The following is a 22,446-nucleotide window of genomic DNA, read 5'->3' on the forward strand; positions in this document are numbered from 1 at the left end:
GCGAGGCGGCTTCTTCCCGCGAGGCGGAGGACCAGATGTTGCAATTGTCTGGCTCTGAGGAGTCAGATGATTTAAACATCGAGGCGGGTGATGCGACGTTAGAAATTCAAACGCCAGCGCATCCACCCGCCCAAGAGGAGCTTGTGGAGGTTCTGACACGCGCTGTGGCCAAACTTAATATCGACTGGCCACAGGAGGAACCTCAAATCCAGCCGCCCAGTAAGCTGGATGAGAGGTTTTTCAGGCGCAGATCTCAACCTCCACGCCGGGGTCTGCCTTTTTTCCCTGACTTGCACAACGAGTTGTGTAAGTCGTGGGACAAACCATTTTCAGCCAGGCTCTCTAATCCCCCAGTCCTTGATTTTGCAAATGTTGTGGGGGCGGCTGAATCTGGTTATGGGAGATTACCTCGGGTTGAGGAGGCTCTCGCGAGCTATCTCTCCCCCGAGGCCGCATCGTCCCTTAAGGCCCCGGTACTGCCCACTAAGCCGTGCCGAGATACATCAGCGCTGGTGGGCAGGGCATATATGGCGGCTGGGCGAGCTGGTGGCTGTTTGCACACGATGGCAGTGTTGCAAGCCTACCAGGCCGACCTCCTTAAGGAGCTGGATGAAGGCCAAGGGCCATCTCCAGAGGATATTTTGGAGCTCAGAAAGGCCACTGATTTGTCTCTCCGCATCACAAAGGAGACGGCCCGTGCCATCGGCCGCTCCATGGCTGGTTTGGTGTGCGTTGAGAGACACCTATGGTTAAATCTATCAGGGATGAAGGAGAAGGAAAAACATTTTCTCCTGGATTCCCCGATCTCGCCTTTTGGCCTTTTTGGTGGCGCGGTCGATACCGTTGTTGGAAGGTTTCAGGAGGTGAAAAAGCAGTCAGCAGCCTTCCAGCAATACCTCCCCCGTCGCTCCAGCTCCTCTAGGAAGGCTGCCTCTAAGGGGCAGCCTCAGCCGTCTGCCAGCTCCTCGCACCGTCGGGTGCAAAAGGAGAGTGTTGCCTCCCGCGCCCCTCCCGAGGGAGCCTGGCAAAGGAGGCGACGCTCTCGAGGTAAGCCTTCGGAGCCGAAGGTCGATCTAAGGACCGTCCTTCAGGCGAAGAAGGCTTCCTCTAAGCGGTCCTAGTTGCGACCGGACCGCTGAGAGCTGTCCCCCCCGGGATGGAGCGATCGAGGTCGCTTCCTTCCCGGAGCTCTCGGGGAATCAGTGCTGTGCTCCCGCCGTCCAGTACGTTTCGGGCCACACTGATTTCCCGCGTACGCACGCCGCTCCAGCCACCTCTAAAAAGACCTGTGGCTGGGCAGCGAACGCGTATGCACACCGAAAATCATTCTCGACTACTCCCTGCCGGTCAGCCGCTTCAGGGGGTCGGGAACGAGTCTCGGTTAATACCCGAGGCCAGCCTCGAGAGGCTGGTTCCCTTAGTAGATTATCTCGGCGCATGGTCATGCCTTCCGAATATATCTGCGTGGGCCCTGCGTACTGTAGAGCTGGGTTACAGGCTGCAGTTCAGCTCCCCTCCACCGAAGTTCAACGGGGTGGTCTGGACTGTGGTCGGCCCAGAGCAGGTTCGGGTTATGGAACAGGAAGTTCAGTCCCTGTTGGTAAAAGAGGCCATAGAACGGGTTCCTCTGCCACACAGGGAGTCCGGGTTCTACAGCCGGTACTTCATAGTTCCCAAGAAGGATGGGGGGTTGCGTCCAATAATAGATCTCAGGCACTTGAATCGTTCTCTGAGGAGATTCAGGTTCAAGATGCTCACAATTCCAGCCATCGTGAGTCAGATCCAGTTCGAGGACTGGTTCGTCACGATAGATCTGAAGGACGCATACTTCCATATCTCCATCCTTCCGTGTCACAGGAAGTTCCTGAGGTTCGCTTTCGGGGGCGAAGCGTACCAATATCGGGTTCTTCCCTTTGGCCTAGCTCTTTCCCCTCGCACCTTCACCAAGTGCATGGATGCAGCGCTGGCTCCGCTGAGACTCCAGGGCATTCGTGTACTCAATTACATCGACGACTGGCTAATATTAGCCAAGTCGTACGATATGGCAGTTCGACATCGAGATGTCGTTCTCGCTCATATCAGGTGCTTGGGGCTGAGACTCAACACGAAGAAAAGCGTGTTGACGCCCTCCCAGAGGACTACGTTCCTGGGAGTGGTATGGGATTCCACGACGATGCGGGCACAAATGTCTCCTGCTCGGGTGGGTTCCATACAGGCGTTGGTCTCCAGAGTGAAGCTAGGCCACAACCTCACTGTGAAGCAGTTTCAAATACTGCTGGGGCACATGGCAGCAGCGTCCAACATCATACCTTTTGGCCTGCTACACATGAGACCCCTACAGTGGTGGTTGAGAGCCAAGGGGTTTTCCCCGAGGGGAAATCCGTTCCGTATGATCAGAGTAACGCACAGATGCCTTCGTTCTCTCGTCATATGGAGGAAACCTTGGTTCCTGTCCCAGGGACCAGTGCTGGGAGCATCTTGTTGCCGGAAAACCGTTTCAACAGATGCCTCCCTCACTGGTTGGGGCGCGGTCATGGACGGCCGCTTTGCGAGAGGTCTGTGGGAGACCCGGCATTCTTCCTGGCACATCAACTGCCTGGAAATGCTGGCGGTCTACAAAGCTCTGAGGAGCTTTTTCCCAGACCTCCGCGGCCACCATGTCCTGATACGCTCGGACAACACTTCTGTAGTCGCGTATCTGAATCATCAGGGGGGTCTGAGGTCGCGCCCTCTATGCAGACTGGCACACCAGATCCTTCTGTGGTCCCAGGGGAAACTGTCGTCTCTCAGAGCGATGTACGTCCCCGGGGACCAAAATCAGGGAGCAGACGTCCTGTCGAGGCGGGGGCTGAGGCCCGGGGAGTGGCGACTCCACCCAGAGGTGGTGGAAGCCATGTGCGTGAGATTCGGCCCAGTGGAAGTGGATCTGTTCGCGTCTCAAGAGACGTCCCACTGTCCACTGTGGTTCTCTCTCAGGCATCCAGCTCCGCTGGGGCTGGACGCCATGATGCAGACGTGGCCAAGGCTGCGTCTGTACGCATTTCCCCCGATCGTTCTGCTCCCGGGAGTCTTGGAGCGAGTCCGCCGGGAGGGGATCAGCCTACTTTTAGTAGCACCCCGCTGGCCGACCCGAGTATGGTTCTCGGACATTGTAGCACTGCTGGACGGCCTTCCGTGGCAGGTTCCTCTGAGGAGGGATCTGCTGTCGCAGGCAGGGGGCACAATATTTCACCCCCGGCCAGAGCTGTGGAACCTCTGGGTCTGGCCCCTGAGGGGGCTCGGTACCTAGAGGCTGGCCTGTCAGCAGATGTTGTCGAGACCCTACTCAGCTCCAGGGCTCCTTCTACCAGGAGACTGTACAGCCTGAAGTGGAATGTGTTTTCCACTTGGTGTAGAGAGCGTGAGGTGGACCCAGTTAACTGCCCAGTGGCTTCAGTGCTGGAGTTCCTCCAAGATCGTTTCTCCGCCGGTCTTACCCCGTCCACACTTAAGGTGTATGTGGCTGCCATTGCGGCTTTCCACTCGCCTATAGGTGATGGGCCTTTGGGGAAGCACCATCTGGTTGTACGTTTCCTCCGTGGGGCTCGGAGGATGAGGCCTGCGGCTCGCTCCAGAGTCCCAACCTGGGACCTGGCGGTGGTACTTGAAGGGTTGGCTGAGGCCCCCTTCGAGCCACTGGAGTCGGCTGAGGCAAAGAACCTGACCCTTAAGGTGGCCTTTCTCCTAGCTATCACTTCTCTGAGGAGAGTGGGGGATCTCCAGGCCTTGGCTATAACGCCAACTTGCCTGGAGTTTGCTCCTGGCGGAGTTAAGGCCATCTTACATCCTAGACCGGGCTATGTGCCCAAGGTGCCATCTAATGTGGCACGGTCAGTGGTTCTTCAGGCCTTCCATCCTCCACCTCACGTGACGGCGGAAGAGGGGAGACTTCACCTGCTCTGCCCAGTCAGAGCCCTGAGAGTGTACCTTGAGAGGTCTTCTCAGTGGAGGAAGTCAGACCAGTTGTTGGTGTGCTTTGGTTCACCCAAGAAAGGGCTGCCTGCATCCAAGCAGACAATCAGTAATTGGATTGTCCAGGCTATAGCCACGGCTTATCAGGTGCGCAATCTGCCTTCACCTATGGCCGTGAGGGCTCATTCTACCAGGAGCATGGCCTCCTCGGTAGCCCTCCTTTCTGGAGTCTCGCTTCAGGATATTTGCGAAGCGGCTGGGTGGGCCACTCCGCACACCTTCATACGGTTCTACAGTCTGCAACTCCCTGTGACGCCTGGCGCCAGAGTGCTCGCGTCCTAAGTGTGCCTGTTTTACAGCTTCATACTAGGGCGGGTGTGATTACGGTGTGGCATAGTGGGTATTACGTTCCCCAAAGTGTCGTCACGACGACGACGCAGTGCGAGTTCCCTCGAAGGGGAACGTCTCGGGTTACGACTGTAACCCTTGTTCCCCGAGAAGGGAACGAGACACTGCGTCTCGTCGCCACACCTATCACGGGCAGAGCGCGTGCTTCATCGCAAATAGCTAATGTGTGTGTGTGCCGGCGTCCCTTTGTATCTTCCGGGTATGCCGTCATCTACTACGTCATGACGCAGCACCAATCAGGATTGGACAGATTTCATTCATACTTCAGATGCGTTACGCTGAGGGCGTTCCCCAAAGTGTCGTCACGACGACGACGCAGTGTCTCGTTCCCTTCTCGGGGAACAAGGGTTACAGTCGTAACCCGAGACGTTCGTGTGAGTTCATTTGAATATAATTTTTATATACATATATATATATATGAGATTAATAACATCCACACTAGGAACTAGAGTTGTGTGCCTGTCAGGATTTAATTGAGGATTTAAATTGATATTTAATCCCTGAATTAGAATTGAAGTCATTAACACAATGGAAAAATTAAAGTAGAATTAGAAGAATTAAATTGAATTAGAAGAAATTCATCAACGAATTGAATGTATCAATGTAATTTTCAACTAACTACTCAAGTTAGGCTTTTAATTAATAATTTAAATTTAAACTGTAATTATATATATATATATATATAATGAATTTTAATAATATTTCACAAGATTACTGTTTTTAATCGTTTTTATTTTTATTATTAGTAGTATTATATATTTAATAAACATACGTTTGTAAACCAGGGTTTCTCTGTTGGATTTTCGTGAATTGCAATTCAATCAATTCCTTTTCCTGTCATTCCCATTCAAATGATCATACTACTTTCCAATTCAATTCACATTCCAACTCAAGAATTCAAAATTTTGCTGATTAATATATATTAAGAACACTATTTTGTACATCTGTGAATGTAAGAGGCACTATTGTTAATTAATATCAAAGTGAGCATTCACAGTTGCATAAATGTTTCTACAAATGAATATTATACTACTGAAGACAGCTGGTTTGTCGCCCTGATCATTCAAAATGATTGTTTCTTTCCTTCTGCTGGCAAAAACGATAAGATCTGGATGCTTTTTGTTGCTTCTTCTGACAAAAATGCATTCTAAATTCAATAGATGGTCTTTCTTTGTCTTTGTCTCGTTTATCCTCTCTTCTGCTGATGTTATCAGGTATTATTTCTCTTCTGTTCCTCAATGTTAGCTACTGCCAACAGCAACTCTTTACCACTCAGTCTGATGCCAGTGCCAAAAAAGGCCCCACACAGAAGAAAAGAGTGGCAGAGCCTTAAGAAATCTCTCTGTCCTCCTCTCATATCTAGTCTCTCTCTGTCACTGACCCTCAGGGTGGCCGGCTCAGCCGAGCCTTGCCAAAATATTGTTGTTCTTGACGAGATGGCCTTGTCAGCCTCTCACTCGTTATATCTGTCAAAGTCAGTTCCTCCAAGTGTGTACGGGACCTTCAGCACTTAAACTGTGAGTTTCGCTTCCACCGACCTTGCTCAAACTGACTGTAGTATGTGTGCATTACTTGAGTCTAGGGCTTTGCAATCAAATTAAAATTGATACTGTGATGAGGCCTTGCGCATTATAAAACTGCCAATGTTGAGATTTAATTAAATAAATATATAGCCTGCATACATTGCATGCTTCAAAATGTAGCTGTGTTTTTGTATATGGTGTTGAATGCCCCACACAAACCATCTCAGCAGGTGCTATGACCTTGAATTCCATTGCAAAACTGATTCACTTTTGCATCATTACAAACAATTTTGCTAAAGTTTCTATAGAAATGTAAGGTTTCCAAGTGTGTTTGTTCTAGTGTTAATTTCATTAACGGAAACTATGATGGAAAATGTTTGTCGACAAGTTTTTTTTTTCCCATGACCCAGTTGAGATGATGACGACACCATGGTAAATAAATGATAACTATATCAACATGCAATATCATTGACGAAAAAAGAAGAGTCGACTAAAACTTGACTAAACAAAAACAGGAGAAAGGTTGACTAAATATGATAAATACAAAAAAGTGCAAAACACTGATTCACTCAGTATAACAAAATAAGTGACTCTTTATGAATAAGTCACTGGTTTTATCAAATAAATATAAATTTCTATTTCTATTCCCAAAAAATTTTTAGTGCTAAATTGCAGTTACTTGTCAAAATAATCAATTTACGTTTACCATTGTGTGCAGCCTACTCGACATTTCAGAACATTCCCAATTCAAAAAATAAATAAATATATAAAAATTGTTATAGTCCTTACAGCTCAAGACAGAGGGAGAAGGAGAGAGAGATTGTTCTGTTGCAGTTTTAGAAGAGTGATAATAAGACCCTGAGCTGTTTAATGTCACTGTCACCTCCAGCCTGAAGAGAAGCCACATCCACGTCTACCGGCAGGTAATGAGCTCCTCAAAGGTGTACCAGTGCCTGCGAAAGTGAGAAATCAGAGATAAAGGGACAGGGGTAAGAAAGGAGAATAGAAAGAACCTGTGACAGGAGAAAAGAGAGTGTGGAAATCAAATTAGAGGTGAAACGAGAGGTAGACAGCTGGAGAAGATGACTTACTTTATGTAGAATAAAGCAGCACTACTGAGACACAGAGAGACAAAAACAATGAAGACGAAAGAGGGAAAAAGGACAAAACACTAAGGCAAATGCAAAGTTTTCACTCGCACATCACACTGGGAGAGCCTGAATAATAGCCTGGCTGCCAGAGAGTTGTACATTTGTCATTGCAACAACTCTTATGGATATCCAGCAGCAGGTAGATTGTTATTGAATGCGCTCCCTGTGAAATTCTCCAGCGAGATGTTAGGTGGTCAGGCGCAGCGAGAGAGAGAGCAGACTTTACAGCCCACTGCGTTCACACGTCCATTTCTGCTGCGCCAGAACTTGACAGCAATGGCACTGGCCCTGTGCCCTTAAAGACTGGGATCAGTGACCTCAGACTGAAGCAGAGACTGAAGCCGGGTGTGTATTTGATGTATAGAGCATGTAGAGCAATGTACTTTGTGAACAGAGAGGCAAGTCAGCACCCTGATCTACTGCTGTAGCACCGATCTGGGATGATCAAAATTTCACTGTGGTGATGCGGACTGTAGTACTAGCAAACTAAATATTAGTGTGACAGATAAGTTAATGGAACCAGGAAAGAATACTGGTTGAATGCTCTGATTTTCTAGTCAGTTTGATTAGGGCTGGAGCTAAACTTTGCAGGACAGTGCATGTGTCCCCTGGAGCAGTGCTGAAGATCTCGGCTGTAAGTCATTATTTTGGTGGAATATTACAGATAAAGTATCATTACTCGGCTGAGATTAAGTAAAAAAAATAAAAAATAAAAAAAAACATTTACAAATGTGCCTTTACAAATGTTTATGCATGCATTTGTTCTGTGAAACTTAAATTTTGAATTTATTTATTTATTTATTATATACAGTGAAAGTCGGAGGGGTCCAGTGTTGTTTTGGACCCAATTGTCTTTCAATGTATGTACAAAAACAGTTCTTCAAAAGGTTTTAATTGATATGAAGGTGAGTAAATGATGAAACAATGGAGAAAGCCAAGAAGAAGAAAAAAACATTAAAGGTGCTGCTGAGTGATCTCAGCTGAGTAATGATATTTTATCTGTAATATTCCCCCAAAGTAATGACTTATTTTATGCCCGTTTTATTATTATTTCTTAATGAATTATCTAAATGATAAAATTAGCTTGTTAATGTTAACGAGCCCTCAAGCTGTTTTTATTAATTCCACCATATTAAACCCACCATCTGACAGGACTGAATTTCATCTGATCTAACTAGATTTACCAGTGTGGTTTTCAAAGTGAATCAGGGTCACATACATCACACGAAGTGGATCAAACATGCAGATATGGATGCAGGTGGCCGTCTAAACCAATTTCAAACGGAGAGAGATCAAATGCTTTTCCTGTGTCATTCCTCTGGGCAGCCTGGACGTGTCAAGTTTTGCTTCAAAGTGAACCACGCAGGCCACTTGAGTGGTTTTATGGCTTGTACTAAATGACTTTGTGCTTAATGCTGCATTTGTGTAATGCTTGTCAAAGAATATGGATATTCTGAACAGTTTAAAGAGGCTCTGGCACATAGGCAAACTGTGAAGTGCAGGGTTGTGTGCTGATCTCACATTAAACTGAATTGAGAATGCTTTTTATGCTCCAATTTATTTTCTGAATTTGAATTGAGGTAGCAAACAGAATATAGAATTTAAATGTAAGGACATAAAATTAAAGTTAAATTCAAAGATTTAACAAGAAATGTCTGGACGAACTTTGAATATAGGCTAGACAAAACCTTGTTTTAAAGGTTCACAGCTTTTATTTATTGTGTGTGGTCTAAGGAGTGAACTATCATTGTTCATGACTATATTTAGGTGAATGCATATTGTGACGTCATTTCTTAGCGCTCTATCCTATAAATTATTACCCCAATTATAAATAACAGCAGCTTGCCACAGCTAGACACATGCAGCCTAACACTTTTATCTGTCTACGTGTCTTGAATTGCCCATCACAAACTTGTTTATCGCAGCTTCTCACTTTTACAAAGTAATATGATGACCCAAAATTCCCATCAGAATGGGCAACCAGCCATAGCACGCTTCTCGCTGCCGGTCCACGGGTCACAACCATCAACTGCAACGTCCTATGTGAGCAATGCCATCATACTATCATTTATTCAGGAACACACAAGAGGATTAATCTGGTTTCTTGTTAGACATGGAGTGCTATTTCCACCGGACCTGGCGCTCACATGTGTGTTTACTGAGATGAGAAACAGTTGCATGATCGGTCCATTATCAGTGACCTTCTGTAGTACTAGAGGTCTCGGTTGTTTCGTACATTGGAGGACGGATATATATTTAATAGCCTTCATCCATAAGAAACTCTCTGAGGGATGAAGGTTGAACAAATAAAGACAGGAAGGTCATTGAAGAACTTTGTAAATGTGCTCCTCTGTGGGAGAAAGTTGGAGAGAGAATGCATAGATAGATCAGTTGGAAACAATTCCTTTCTGATTTTTGTTCTTGCTATTAGTAAAACCTATTGCTGTTGTGGAGACGTTTCGTCCACCTTTTGTATAACACCCTACATACCTTATGTACTGGCTCGCACTTCAGCATTCTTTACAAAATATGAAGCATATAGGCATCTAATGCAGAACAGATTATTTATTTAGTTTATTATGCTTTCCCACAAGTAATTTATCATTATTTAATATACCATTTTTTTCCTTCATATTATGAACTTGAGCATTTGAACTGGCATATTCCATGAAAAGATGCACAATCTCATGAACAGTGTACAGGAATGTCATGACAGTGGTACTTTTGGTGTTTTTCCAGTCAATGTTCTCTTAAAACATAACTGCCAGTCTGAGCAATTAACACTGTCCTCTTTTAAAGCTGCTTTGAAGTTATTTATCTTGTGTGGTATGCAAATAAATCAGAATGGAACTGAATAATTTCTTGATTTATCCCAGATAAATCAGCAGTCTTGGAGAGATTGTGGATTCTTTATGATTTATTCTGTATTTATATATATATATATATATATATATATATATATATATATATAGTGGGAAGAACAAGTATTTAATACACTGCCGATTTTGCAGGTTTTCCCACTTACAAAGCATGTAGAAGTCTGTAATTTTTATCATAGGTACTCTTCAACTGTGAGTGACGGAATCTAAAAAGAAAATTCAGAAAATCACATTGTATGATTTTTAAGTAATTAATTTGCATTTTATTGCATGACATACAGTAAGTATTTGATACCTCAGAAAAGCAGAACTTAATATTTGGTACAGAAACCTTTGTTTGCAATTACAGAGATCATACGTTTCCTGTAGTTCTTGACCAGGTTTGCACACACTTCAGCAGGGATTTTGGCCCACTACTCCATACAGACCTCCTCCAGATCCTTTAGGTTTCGGGGCTGTCGCTGGGCAATACGGACTTTCAGCTCCCTCCAAAGATTTTCTATTGGGTTCAGGTCTGGAGACTGGCTAGGCCACTCCAGGACCTTGAGATGCTTCTTACGGAGCCACTCCTTAGTTGCCCTGGCTGTGTGTTTCGGGTCGTTGTCATGCTGGAAGACCCAGCCACGACCCATCTTCAATGCTCTTACTGAGGGAAGGAGGTTGTTGGCCAAGATCTCGCGATACATGGCCCCATCCATCCTCCCCTCAATACAGTGCAGTCGTCCTGTCCCCTTTGCAGAAAAGCATTCCCAAAGAATGATGTTCCCACCTCCATGCTTCACAGTTGGGATGGTGTTCTTGGGGTTGTACTCATCCTTTTTCTTCCTCCAAACATGGCGAGTGGAGTTTAGACCAAAAAGCTCTATTTGTGTCTCATCAGACCACATGACCTTCTCCCATTCCTCCTCTGGATCATCCAGATGGTCATTGGCAAACTTCAGACGGGCCTGGACATGCGCTGGCTTGAGCAGGGGGACCTTGCGTGCGCTGTAGGATTTTAATCCATGACGGCGTAGTGTGTTACTAATGGTTTTCTTTGAGACTGTGGTCCCAGCTCTCTTCAGGTCATTGACCAAGTTCTGCCGTGTAGTTCTGGGCTGATCCCTCACCTTCCTCGTGATCATTGATGCCCCACGAGGTGAGATCTTGCATGGTGCCCCAGACTGAGGGAGATTGACCGTCATCTTGAACTTCTTCCATTTTCTAATAATTGCGCCAACAGTTGTTGCCTTCTCACCAAGCTGCTTGCCTATTTTCCTGTAGCCCATCCCAGCCTTGTGCAGGTCTACAATTTTATCCCTGATGTCCTTACACTGCTTTCTGGTCTTCTTAAAGAAAAACTAACAGGTCTGTGAGAGCCGGAATTCTTACTGGTTGGTAGGTGATCAAATACTTATGTCATGCAATAAAATGCAAATTAATTATTTAAAAATCATACAATGTGATTTTCTGGATTTTTGTTTTAGATTATGTCTCTCACAGTTGAAGTGTACCTATGATAAAAATGACAGACCTCTGCATGCTATCTGCCATTTATTGGTTATCAGCCATAACATGAAAATAATTCTCGGCTTACTAGTTTTGCATCCCTAAATTTCATATACATATCCAAACATATTGACTGCATTGTACAGTAAGTTATTTTAGGACCTTTGATTGTTCAAACTGTTTCTGGGAAAATAAATGGACCTCTTGAAACTCTGAAGACTTTTAGCCCTGAAATCCTGTTACAGTAAATATACGATAGATGTTGCAAATAATTAATCTTTAACAGAACAAAAGAAAAACACAAGATACTGTTGTTGTTGTTTTTTGTTTTTTTTTAGTTAAGTTAAGATCACAAGAAAAATGTGTTTTGAAGTAAACAAAAGCCCCCAAAAATACTGTGGGTTTCTGTTTTCGGAAACAGTCGTTATTTTTTCAATAACCAGCTGTGTCACTATTATATATGTACTGCAAATTAATCTTTGGTGCATTTTTTCCCCCACAAACATGGTTTCTCACAGCTTCAGTTCACACTAAAAATCAAAGCACACGTGGATAGGCTCTTGTTGAAATGCTGCTCATTCATGTAGCTCTGATTCTAGATATCTCCAGTTTTCCACACATTTCAGAGTTTTGCCTTTTGCACGGTATAACAACATTGCTGGAACGCTACAGCTGTCAAATCACAGGTGGATGATGCAGTATAAATATTCCCCCAGTCACACATCTGCAATACTGGAATATGATAGAAGACATGCAGTTCCTCATTTGCCACAAGCCAAAATATGGGAATGCTAATGTGCCGTGTGTGTAAACGTGCACGCACACATAGGTTTGATGACACTGACCTTCATCTCCTCTGGGCAAGGTAGTCGGTAGACAGCCATTTATCTTTTATTCATTCTGACATTTCTAGGGAAGGAAGCTTTCCTGCCACGGTGGCTTGTCAAAGTAGAGGCCATTTTGTGATGTGTGGCACGCTTTGGCTGATCAGCACGCATGCACACAACACCAGGCTCACACACGTATATTCATATATCTCAGTATATCACACACACACATTGCAGTTAGTGGTGCAGTCATGTGGAGATGAGCTGTGAATGACTTGACATCTGTCAGTGAAACTAGTTTGACAGTCTTTAAAACCAGCTGCTTTTCCTTAACCTCTTTCTTTCTCCCTCTTTTGCTTTCATTTCTGTTTCTGCCTTTCATTATCCATCTCTTATGCTCCAGAAACAACATCGGTATTCTCACAAGAAGCCACACTGCACCACATGAGCTACATATAACGACAAAAACATCTCAAATATTGTCAAATGCTTTTTGACAAGACTTCCCAGCCATTGTTTCCTGCAACTGTTTTAAGTCCCTATGTCACCTTTCCAGTGCTTTCTCTAACACGAATGCTAGAATAATGCACAGAGCCTGTCCTCCTCTGCTGTGTTTGCCTAACACCGAGCGATTCTTTTGCAACCCATTAGCATTGTCGAGACAGCAGTATGGCGTTTTGTCATTTTATTGATGGACATAATGATTGAGCTGTTTGAAGATTTATAATAGCTGTGTTTTATCATCATATGTACTACCTCTAATTTATGCATGCTGTTCTTGTAATTCAAATTACATAGTTACACCAGTTTGTAGTCTTCATGAGTGAGTCATTGATCATTTATTGAAAATATTTGTTCAGAAACGCTGATTATTTAGGAAAGAAACACGAGACTGTTAATATGAGTCATTGAATCATTTGTTCAACCTTTTTTTTTTTATGCTGATTTATTCAGGAATTAAATAGGTGAATCATTGAATCATTCATTCAAAATGGCAAATCATTCAGAATTAAAGAATCGCTAAACTAATTTGTGTTGCTCCGGAGATGTACAGTGGTTCTGTTTTAGTACAGAGGTTCTGTTTTAGTACAGAGGTTTTGTTTGGAACTAATATGCATTGGTGGAACAAAACAGACAAAGTAAGTGGCAATATTGTATCTAAAATGTAAGGTATTCAATATTAACTTCATGTATATTGAACTGTTGTATCCACCTTATCTTTAACATAAGAACAGGCGCAGCCAGCTGTAACTTAAATGTGCTATAGACTTCCGGTGTCATTCGCTTCCAGTTATTTTAGTTGTTTGCTGCTTGATATTGCAAACTGGTATTCGTTATCATATTATTTTACGTTATTATCGTAATCAACACGCTGGTTTTTAGGACAAATAGTTTTTCCATTTACTGCACTTTGTTATTCTAGTTATTTGCCTATAGCGGCTAATGAATCAGAAGTCTCACACATTCACAGAAAATAGCATTTTTTAAATATTTATATAAAAGAGGTTGAGGGTTTGATTCCCAGAGAATGCAGAAGGTTAAAACATATGCTTTGAATGCACTAATAATTAACATTTGATGAAAGTGCCTACCAAATGTATATATGAAAATACATGTGGAAATCCTCAAGTTCGTCTGATTCTTCTTGTGAGATCCACCAAATCTGCAAATTCTCATCATTTATTTACATGACAGACCTGTTAGAATTCCTCACATGACCATTTGTAAAAAGGGCTTCATATTGCCACAGTATTGATGAATTAGTAATGCTGCAGAACCATGAATCCATCTCCATATCCCTCACTGATCTGACCACCATTTCTCTCCCACTCTTCACAGATGATAACTGTCGTCTGGGAGATTATAAAAAATTGAAGACCAAGATGTTGGACTTACACGCTCAGAGGTACTTGACCTCTGGTAACCATGGCAGCCATGAGAAGGATATGGCAACTAGGAAGCATCTGGTGGACATGATGTTCAAGCGCTTTGACGCAGATGGTAGTGGAAGAGTTGACAGCAGTGAGCTCTCACAGGTAAGACAGTTCAAGGTCATAACAAAATCAGTCTCTTTTCTTTCACCCGTTTAATTGACGTACTTAAGTGGGGTCTTTTGACCTTCTTAACGTGTATCTGTCATCTTAATGACCATTTTCAAACCAACAGAAGTGGTCAGTTTTCTGATAAAAGAGAAAAATAGAGATGTTGTAGGGTTAAACAACAAAGATGGATTCAGGCCAGAGGTCAGAGTGTTTTGGGCCTGTTGAGTGAGCTATCATTTATCATTTTAAACCTTTGCTGTTTTAATCTTTCATACATGTTTTTATGCCTTGCAAATGAAAACAGCAGCGTATTTATGATATGCTGAATTATATGTCACCAAGGAAGAATTAGCTGCTCTTAACCACAAATTATTGGTCAGGAAATTAGCCAAATTTAAGCAAATGCACTTCTTAAAATGCCATTGCTGCTTGTCTCAGAAAAACATCAAAGACAGAATGAAGTTTTCGGCAGAATATGGGAAGTTGTGTGTGGAGTGAAGAATCACGATGAAACAGGAGTTGTATGGTGATGCTCCAGATCGTGACTTCAAAAATCTGCTGAGAAATATAATAATAAATGCATCTAAGAATAAATGCATCTCTACCATAGTGAATAATGGAGAAAGAGCTGTCATTGTGTGGGGAGCCTTTTTAGCTGCTGGTATGGGTGAGCTTCACTCTGAAAAGTAATTTAATGCTTTGGAATACAGGATAATATTTCAGAATGGCTTGCTTCCCAAATGATCAATGATCAAATATTATTTTTCAACAAGACAATGTTTCTGCCCAAATTTCAAAGACAACCAAGAAGTCACTTGAGAACAAGTCCATCAAGGCTGGCCTGGTCAGATTCCAGATTTTAACCCTGGTCTCACATTAAACTCAAATGAACTGGGAGGGATTTTTTAACTTCTCATGAACTGGTGTACTATTTTAAGTTTAAAAAGGGGAAAAGAAATTATGAAGTCCAATCAAAGCCTTTATGCGAATACACGTTGTTTGAGTTTGTTTACAATAATACAATATCTAATCTTTGAATCTGATATGTTATGAAAATAGCTGGGGATCACTTTTCCAACGTTCTATTGAATTAATTTGAAATGGCAAATGAGCAGGCGAGGTTGTCTCTTTTTTTTAATAACTCGTTCATAAACTGATCCCAGGTCAGTTGTGCTTTATCTTGTCCTGCGGCAGAAAGATTACACCTGTCCATAGAGATACTGTGCATAGCAAAATGAGCAAAATATGAATTTATTCATATTTCTCCAGAGAGAAAACTCTGAACGCAGTTTCACTCTCGGTTACAGGCGTGAGCCATTTCAATTTCATTGTGCAATATTTTCATGTCATTTGCATATTTCTTCATTCTCAGTGGAAGAAGAATAGATCTCTTTTCATGCATGGCAGATCGAAGACAATGTAAAAAGTGAAAATTCGGACCGGCCCTGAATACAAAAGCTTGGCCTTTTGACATGAAGCTACTGCAAGGTTGAAAAGTTGTTAGGAATAGGAACATATAGTGAAATGCCTTGCAGCGAAATAAAAGCATTTTGCTCTAATAGAGCAATTAAACTCTATCAGTATTCTGCTCAACTCTGTAGGTCTTCTGGTACACCTGGAATGATATTCATGCAGAAAGTAAAGGGACAGTCCATGAACCTTTTCTGACTTAATGAATGAGTATTGTTATTGATGCCAAATCATATATTTAATCATTTATTTATATTCAAATAATATAGGCCTATTTAATACATAGTGTCATTCTGGAAACTACTTAATGCAAAATTTTTATATATTTAATACCAAGCCTTAAAATATACAGTACATGGTATAAAATACCATTTGTATATAATGCCACCAAAACATTTTGGGATGCTTAAAGGGGTCATATAATGCCATTTTTGTACAAGCTAATATGATTCTTTAGGGTCTAAATTAAAAGTTTGTAATATACTTTAGTTAAAAATTCTCATTAGTATTGTAAGAAAACACTCATTTTACCTGGTCAAAAACAGCTCTGTTTTCAGCACGCCGTTTAAGTGCATGTGTCTTTAAATGATAATGAGCTTTGCTCACCCCACCCCTCTGTTCTGTGCGTACACCGTTTCTAACACAATAACCATAACGCGGTGTTCATTATAAACGTGGGATTATGAATTATATTGACAACGTCGTACATAGAAAACATGCCGTAATGTACCTGAGTGTAAAAATAGCCGTATTCATCGTTGTGGCGAGCACGACGAGGTCGAGGGCCGTGGGAGGACGGCGCGAGGCCGGTGGCGCGATTGATAATGAGCGACACGTGCGCGACGCACCGGTCTCGCATCTCTCACGGAGGAGCGGAAGCATAAAGGAGGAGCGACGACAGTGAAGAGCGAGAGAGGACAGGCCTGTGTTTTAGTTGATGTTTTGTTTTTGGTTTATGTTGCCAGCAGTCGTCCGTGAGGGGCTGCTGGCTTTTACTTTTATTTTGTATTTGTGTCATTTTATTCGTTAAATATTGTTGAATGTTCGCCGGTTCCCGCCTCCTTCTTCCCGTAACAACATACCTCGTTACACTGGTGCCGAAACCCGGGAAGAAGGAGGGACACGCTGTCGGAGAGCCCTCGCTGCTGGGGGGGATCGCGGTGCTGAGGAGGTCGGGCAGCACGAGGGAGCGATGGCCGCCGATTGCTGCCCGAGGCGATGGTGCTGGAGCAATGGAAGAACTGGGGGGACGGAGCTCGAGCTCGCTGCCGTGCTCCTGGGTCGAGGAGGGGTGGCTGCCGTCCGAGAGGGAGCGGAGGAGTCCCGTTTGCCGTGGGCCGGAGCCTGTTGCCGTCGGCCATGATGGGGGCGGAGCAGGGAACGGGAGACTCGCTGCCGGCTGCCCTCAACCGGAGGAGCCATCGCCGTCCGCCAGGAGGCGGAGGAGCGTCGAGCTGTTCCCCAACGGATGTCCAGTACCATCGCATGGCACCGCGAGTGACTCTCAGCTGGTTGAGGACCGAGCGGCAGTGTGTCCGGGAACCGGATCAAGAATTTTTTATTTTTTTTCTCCCCTCTCTCGTCTCTGTCGCTCCTCGTGCTTCCGTCTCCTTTTCCCTCACCTCGTCTATCCATACCTCCAGCCCAGGTACCGCAGCCGCCGTGATCGGTCCCCCCGGGGAGGGGGGGAGGGGGAGTAAGCGCAGTCTCGTGGGTGCCCCCCGGCCTGCGAGGGGCGATGGGGGTATGTGGCGAGCACGACGAGGTCGAGGGCCGTGGGAGGACGGCGCGAGGCCGGTGGCGCGATTGATAATGAGCGACACGTGCGCGACGCACCGGTCTCGCATCTCTCACGGAGGAGCGGAAGCATAAAGGAGGAGCGACGACAGTGAAGAGCGAGAGAGGACAGGCCTGTGTTTTAGTTGATGTTTTGTTTTTGGTTTATGTTGCCAGCAGTCGTCCGTGAGGGGCTGCTGGCTTTTACTTTTATTTTGTATTTGTGTCATTTTATTCGTTAAATATTGTTGAATGTTCGCCGGTTCCCGCCTCCTTCTTCCCGTAACAACATACCTCGTTACAATCGTGAAGCGTGCAGCAAGCGATTTGCAAAGATTAATATAAAGATTAATACAAAGGCTAATAAAACGTTACACTCACTTCTTCTTCTGGAGGTGCAGCAGGAACACAAATAGTTGGTACCGATCCTTTTTTCAGGAGCAGCTTCTTAGCAAATCCAGCTTTATACTGAACCTCGTTTATAAAGCAGTCTGTGAAATGATTCGCGCAAACATGAAAGCATTGACGTTGACCTTGGGGAATATTCCCTTCAAAAACAAAACTCAGCCACTGCGTCTTCAGCGGTTCGGATTTAGGAACATCAGCATGACTGCTGTGTTCGTTATTACACCCAAGAACAGAACACCACAATCGCTTAGACGCCATTCTGCTCATAGACAGTGCTCCAGTGAGTATCAACAATGACGCGCGGAGTATGATTGACAGCTCGCTCATGAGCGAGGGCGGGACTGTGTTGAAACGCTGCTGTCAATCAACAATCGTGGGAGGGGCGTCCGACCGTGTGACGTCACTAGGTCGAACGGCTTGATTTGAGAGATTGGAAAACATATAAGGAGATTTAAACACTGGATGGATTTTTATCATTTTATGATGGTTGTGTACAGGCACTGCCAACACACATTTCAGTACAATCAACTTGTAAAAGTGCATGTACCATTATATGACCCCTTTAAGACACTTTAAAAATGTGTGCTTCAATACATCCAATGCAAAATATTAAACAAAGTTGCATCTTCAAACAAATAATGCTCAAAAACCTTTTTCCAGAACTAACTTTATCCTGCATTTTTGTGCATCTAGAAGTGTTTATATTTGAAAGTGATAGAATAAGTGCATGCCTAAAGCTGTTCTGGGATTTCATTAAGCACGGTGGATTGGATGTAGAGAGTCGTTCATTATGGAAAACTTTGCTGACATCGCCTATAGCATGCGGCACGCATATCAGAGAGGTATATCAACAAATTTCAGCATTTGAAAGTTTGCTTGTTACTTTGGTTTGTCTTCGAAGTAAATGATAAATCAACACTGTAAAGCAAAAGAGGAGAAAGTGAAGGTGCTAAGTCAGTTTCTGTGCTGGTATCAAGTCTCTATAAGAAGATTAGAGATGGCAACAGATACAGTAATAAAAGGACAGGATTGAATCTGAACACACAGGTCTGGTTTTAGTAATATAAGTCAGTGTGGGTCAGTCTTAGCACTAGGTATGCTAAAGCTTTCAGGAGATGGTGTATATATATACCATCAGGTATATATACCATATAAACTACACATAATATAGTTTATACCATTTTCGGTAAGTTTTGAATCCATTGACCACCAGTCACCAAGTTAAATATGATTGTTCATACCGCATATGCTCAAGGGATTTTCCAAATCTTAACTGTGAATCTAACCCCTAACATTTATTATCCAAAATCCCTCCAGTTTTCTTTCTCTAACTGTAATTACCATCAGATATTTCTGGCATGGATGAATGTATGATAGAACGTTTTACAGTAATCCCTCATGTTTTCCAGCATAAGGCTGTTATAAAATCTTGCTCACTTCTGGATGTTTGCCAGCCGACAGGATGCACAATGTCTGATGCAGATAGGAATCACATCTTTAATTATTCAGAATGGTACACTAGAGAAGTTTTGCTTCAGGATGGAGATTTTACATCAGACGTCATGTGGAGGCCCAAGACGGCTCCAAAATTGTGTAAACAAACATGTCCTTAAATGTGAACATCCTTTGTTAGTATTTCCTTGAGCAACATTCACTGCACAAAACACATTTGCGCTGGTAAGTAATCATGTTATACATTAGGTGCTGCTCTGGATTTAATCTCTTTAATGTTTTGATCTGTAATCTTGTTGTCATGCAGGTCATCAAGCAGGAAGGTCTGAGCAGGACGGCATCAGAGTGCACCCTGTTCGACCTGTTCAAATTTAACGACGTCACCGATGACGAACACCTAACTAGAGAGGAGTTCTACGCAGCTTTTGGTGAGTGTTGGGTTTTGATAAAGTGTTGAAAGTGAACAAAGCTGAGAGAAATTTTCAGCTGCATAATTAGCACCGTCATGGCTGAATGCACATTCAGTAACTGTGACACTTATTTTCAGTGTCATTTGTTAATAGCACAATGGATAATTGCAGTATTTTCATGAAGAAACTGAACACATTTTCAGTCTCGGTTACAGATGTGAGCAGGTTTATTTTCATTGTGCAATATTTTCGATATGTGTTTTGGATATGGATATATGTTCATTCTCACAGGAAGTAGATTAGTCTCTTTTTTATTAGTGATTGGACGTGGGAGGAAGTTAACTGTTCTCGTTCTTATTCCAATTAGACATGATGAAAGTAATGACTTGCAGTTCAGTAAGTCGAGAAACACTGATTTGTTCAAGTCAAGTTTGTTAATTTTTACGTTTTTTGACTGATTCAGCTGACTCAGTCAATTGTTCACGAATCAAACTGCTACTACTGAGGACTTAAAGGAATAGTTAACTTAAAAACACAAATTCTGTCATCATTTACTCATTTAATTCAATTCAATTCAATTCAAATTTATTTGTATAGCGCTTTTCACAATACATATTGTCTCAAAGCAGCTTTACAGAAAGTGCATTTCAAAAAAATGTACATAGAAAAATACAGTTAGTTAATCATGCATTAATTTAGGGCATAACATATCGCCGGCGTCGAGTCGTCTCCTCACGGGCATGGAGTCGTCTCCTCACGGGCTTCGAGTCGTCTCTGCATGGGTGTTGGGGCATCTGAAGTTTCCATGAGAGGCTGGATACAAACTGGAGCTGACGTACTCTATTTACCTCGGGACTAGCGTCCCGAGATAACAACAGAAAAGCAGATGGGAAATAATTAGCGTAGCTGCTGTTCCTAATATTAATGCATTCAATCTGATTCAACTGTAGTATAAAAGGTAAGTATTATGTGAATGCTTGGCTAAAGAGATGCGTCTTTAATCTAGTTTTAAACTGGGACAGCGAATCTGAGCCTCGAACAATATCCGGAAGGCCATTTACAAATTGTTTCAAACCTGTATGAATTTCTTTCTTCTGCTGAACACAAAGGAAGATGTTTTGAAGAATGTCATTAACCAGACAGTTGATTGACCCCATTGACTTCCATGGTAGGGAAAAAAAATGCTTCAGTTTCAGTGCAGTGCTCCATTAGTGGCGTTAAAAAAACTGTGAACAGAGCCAAACATCATGAAAATCATTAGGTTCCAGTAAAATATTGCAATATCCAGGTTCTTGGATCCCAGCCCTGCTCTTCATGGCAAGTTCAGACCATTGGCATGAAATGTAATGAAGTGACATTTCTCTGTTAGTCCATTCCACTGGGTCAACGGCCTCTGAAATGGACTGTGACTCTGACAACCCACTGTTAGAAAGTCAGATCTTGCGGTCATCGTAAAGGTGAATGGATCCTAATTAAGCTCTAATTGAAGTCTACAGTCACATTTTTCAGTAAGCCACTGAACAGTGGCGGCCTGAGTACCATTTTCCTCTTTCGTGTACTCATTAACGGATTTGCTGAAGAGAAACTGAGGCACACTAATTAACTGCATGACTCAAGATGCAAGTAACATTTGGTATAGAGCATTTGTGTCAGCCTGGAAACTAAGCTATTTTGCTAAAGTAGATGAACGCCCAGACTCCATGGAGTGCCTATAGTAATCAAGCTGATGAAAGATGTTTTATGTTGAAGAGGTGGACATGACTGACCTCACTAAACTGAGCCGGTCCTCTGGTTTTATTATACATTTTTCTATTTTATAGAAATATATTTCTAATGTATACACACACACGCACACATACACACACATTGGGTTTTCATGTTTTATGGGGACATTCCATGTACAGAATGACTTTTATACTGTGCAAACTGTATATTATATCCCCCAACCCTAAACCTACTCATCACAGAAAACTTTCTGCATTTTTATATTTTTTTAAATGATCATATAGAATTATTTATAAACTGTTTTCCTCAAGGGGACCAAAACATGTCCCAACAAGGACAAGGACATGGAATTTGGATATCGTAATCTTTGTGGTGACATTTTGTCCCCATAACGTAAGGTTTACTAGGACCACACACACTGCTGTTCAAAAGTTTGCGGTCTAAGTTTGTTTGTTTTAAAATCAATTATCAAGGCTGAATCCTTTTTTTGTAATTTATAAATGTATTTATAAAGGTATTTGTGTATGTTCTTATTTAGCAGCCATTACTTCAGTCTTAAGTCTTTCTAATATGCTTATTCTATTATTCATATTTTTGTGGAAACTGTGATACATTTTTGTTTCTGGGTTCTTTGATGACTAGAAGGTTCAAATGAACAGCATTTGTAAACAATATTTAAATATGAATTCAAATATTGGTAACACTTTACAATAAGGTTCACATGTTAACATTAGTTAATGTGTTAACTAACATGAACTAACAATGAGCAATATATTTGTTGCAGTATTTATTCATCTTTGTTAATGTTAGTTAATAAAAATACAGCTGTTCATTGTTTGTTCATGTTAGTCCACAGTGCATTAACTAATGTTAACAAATACAACCTTTGATTTTAATAACGTATTAGTAAATGTTGAAATCAATTTTAATTAAGAT

The 22,446-nt window shown here is 42.7% G+C and overlaps 1 protein-coding gene and 1 long non-coding RNA gene across 3 annotated transcripts in view; one reads left to right on the forward strand and one right to left on the reverse strand.

Annotated features, from left to right (window-relative positions):
- LOC309504679 overlaps positions 1-22,446 on the reverse strand; it is a 360,274-nt gene that overhangs the window by 259,693 nt on the left and 78,135 nt on the right. The gene's annotated exons all lie outside the window — the stretch shown is intronic.
- Positions 1-22,446, forward strand: part of fstl5 (follistatin-like 5) — a 123,264-nt gene that overhangs the window by 50,250 nt on the left and 50,568 nt on the right. For both annotated transcript variants that reach the window (XM_082177858.1, XM_082177859.1), the window contains exons 5-6: positions 14,067-14,263; positions 19,683-19,803. In XM_082177858.1, the coding sequence (XP_082033984.1) occupies positions 14,067-14,263; positions 19,683-19,803 (318 nt within the window). The remainder of the gene's footprint in view (positions 1-14,066; positions 14,264-19,682; positions 19,804-22,446) is intronic.

Source organism: Leuciscus leuciscus (genome assembly GCF_965113295.1).
Source record: "Leuciscus leuciscus genome assembly, chromosome: 8".
NCBI lineage: Eukaryota > Metazoa > Chordata > Actinopteri > Cypriniformes > Leuciscidae > Leuciscus > Leuciscus leuciscus.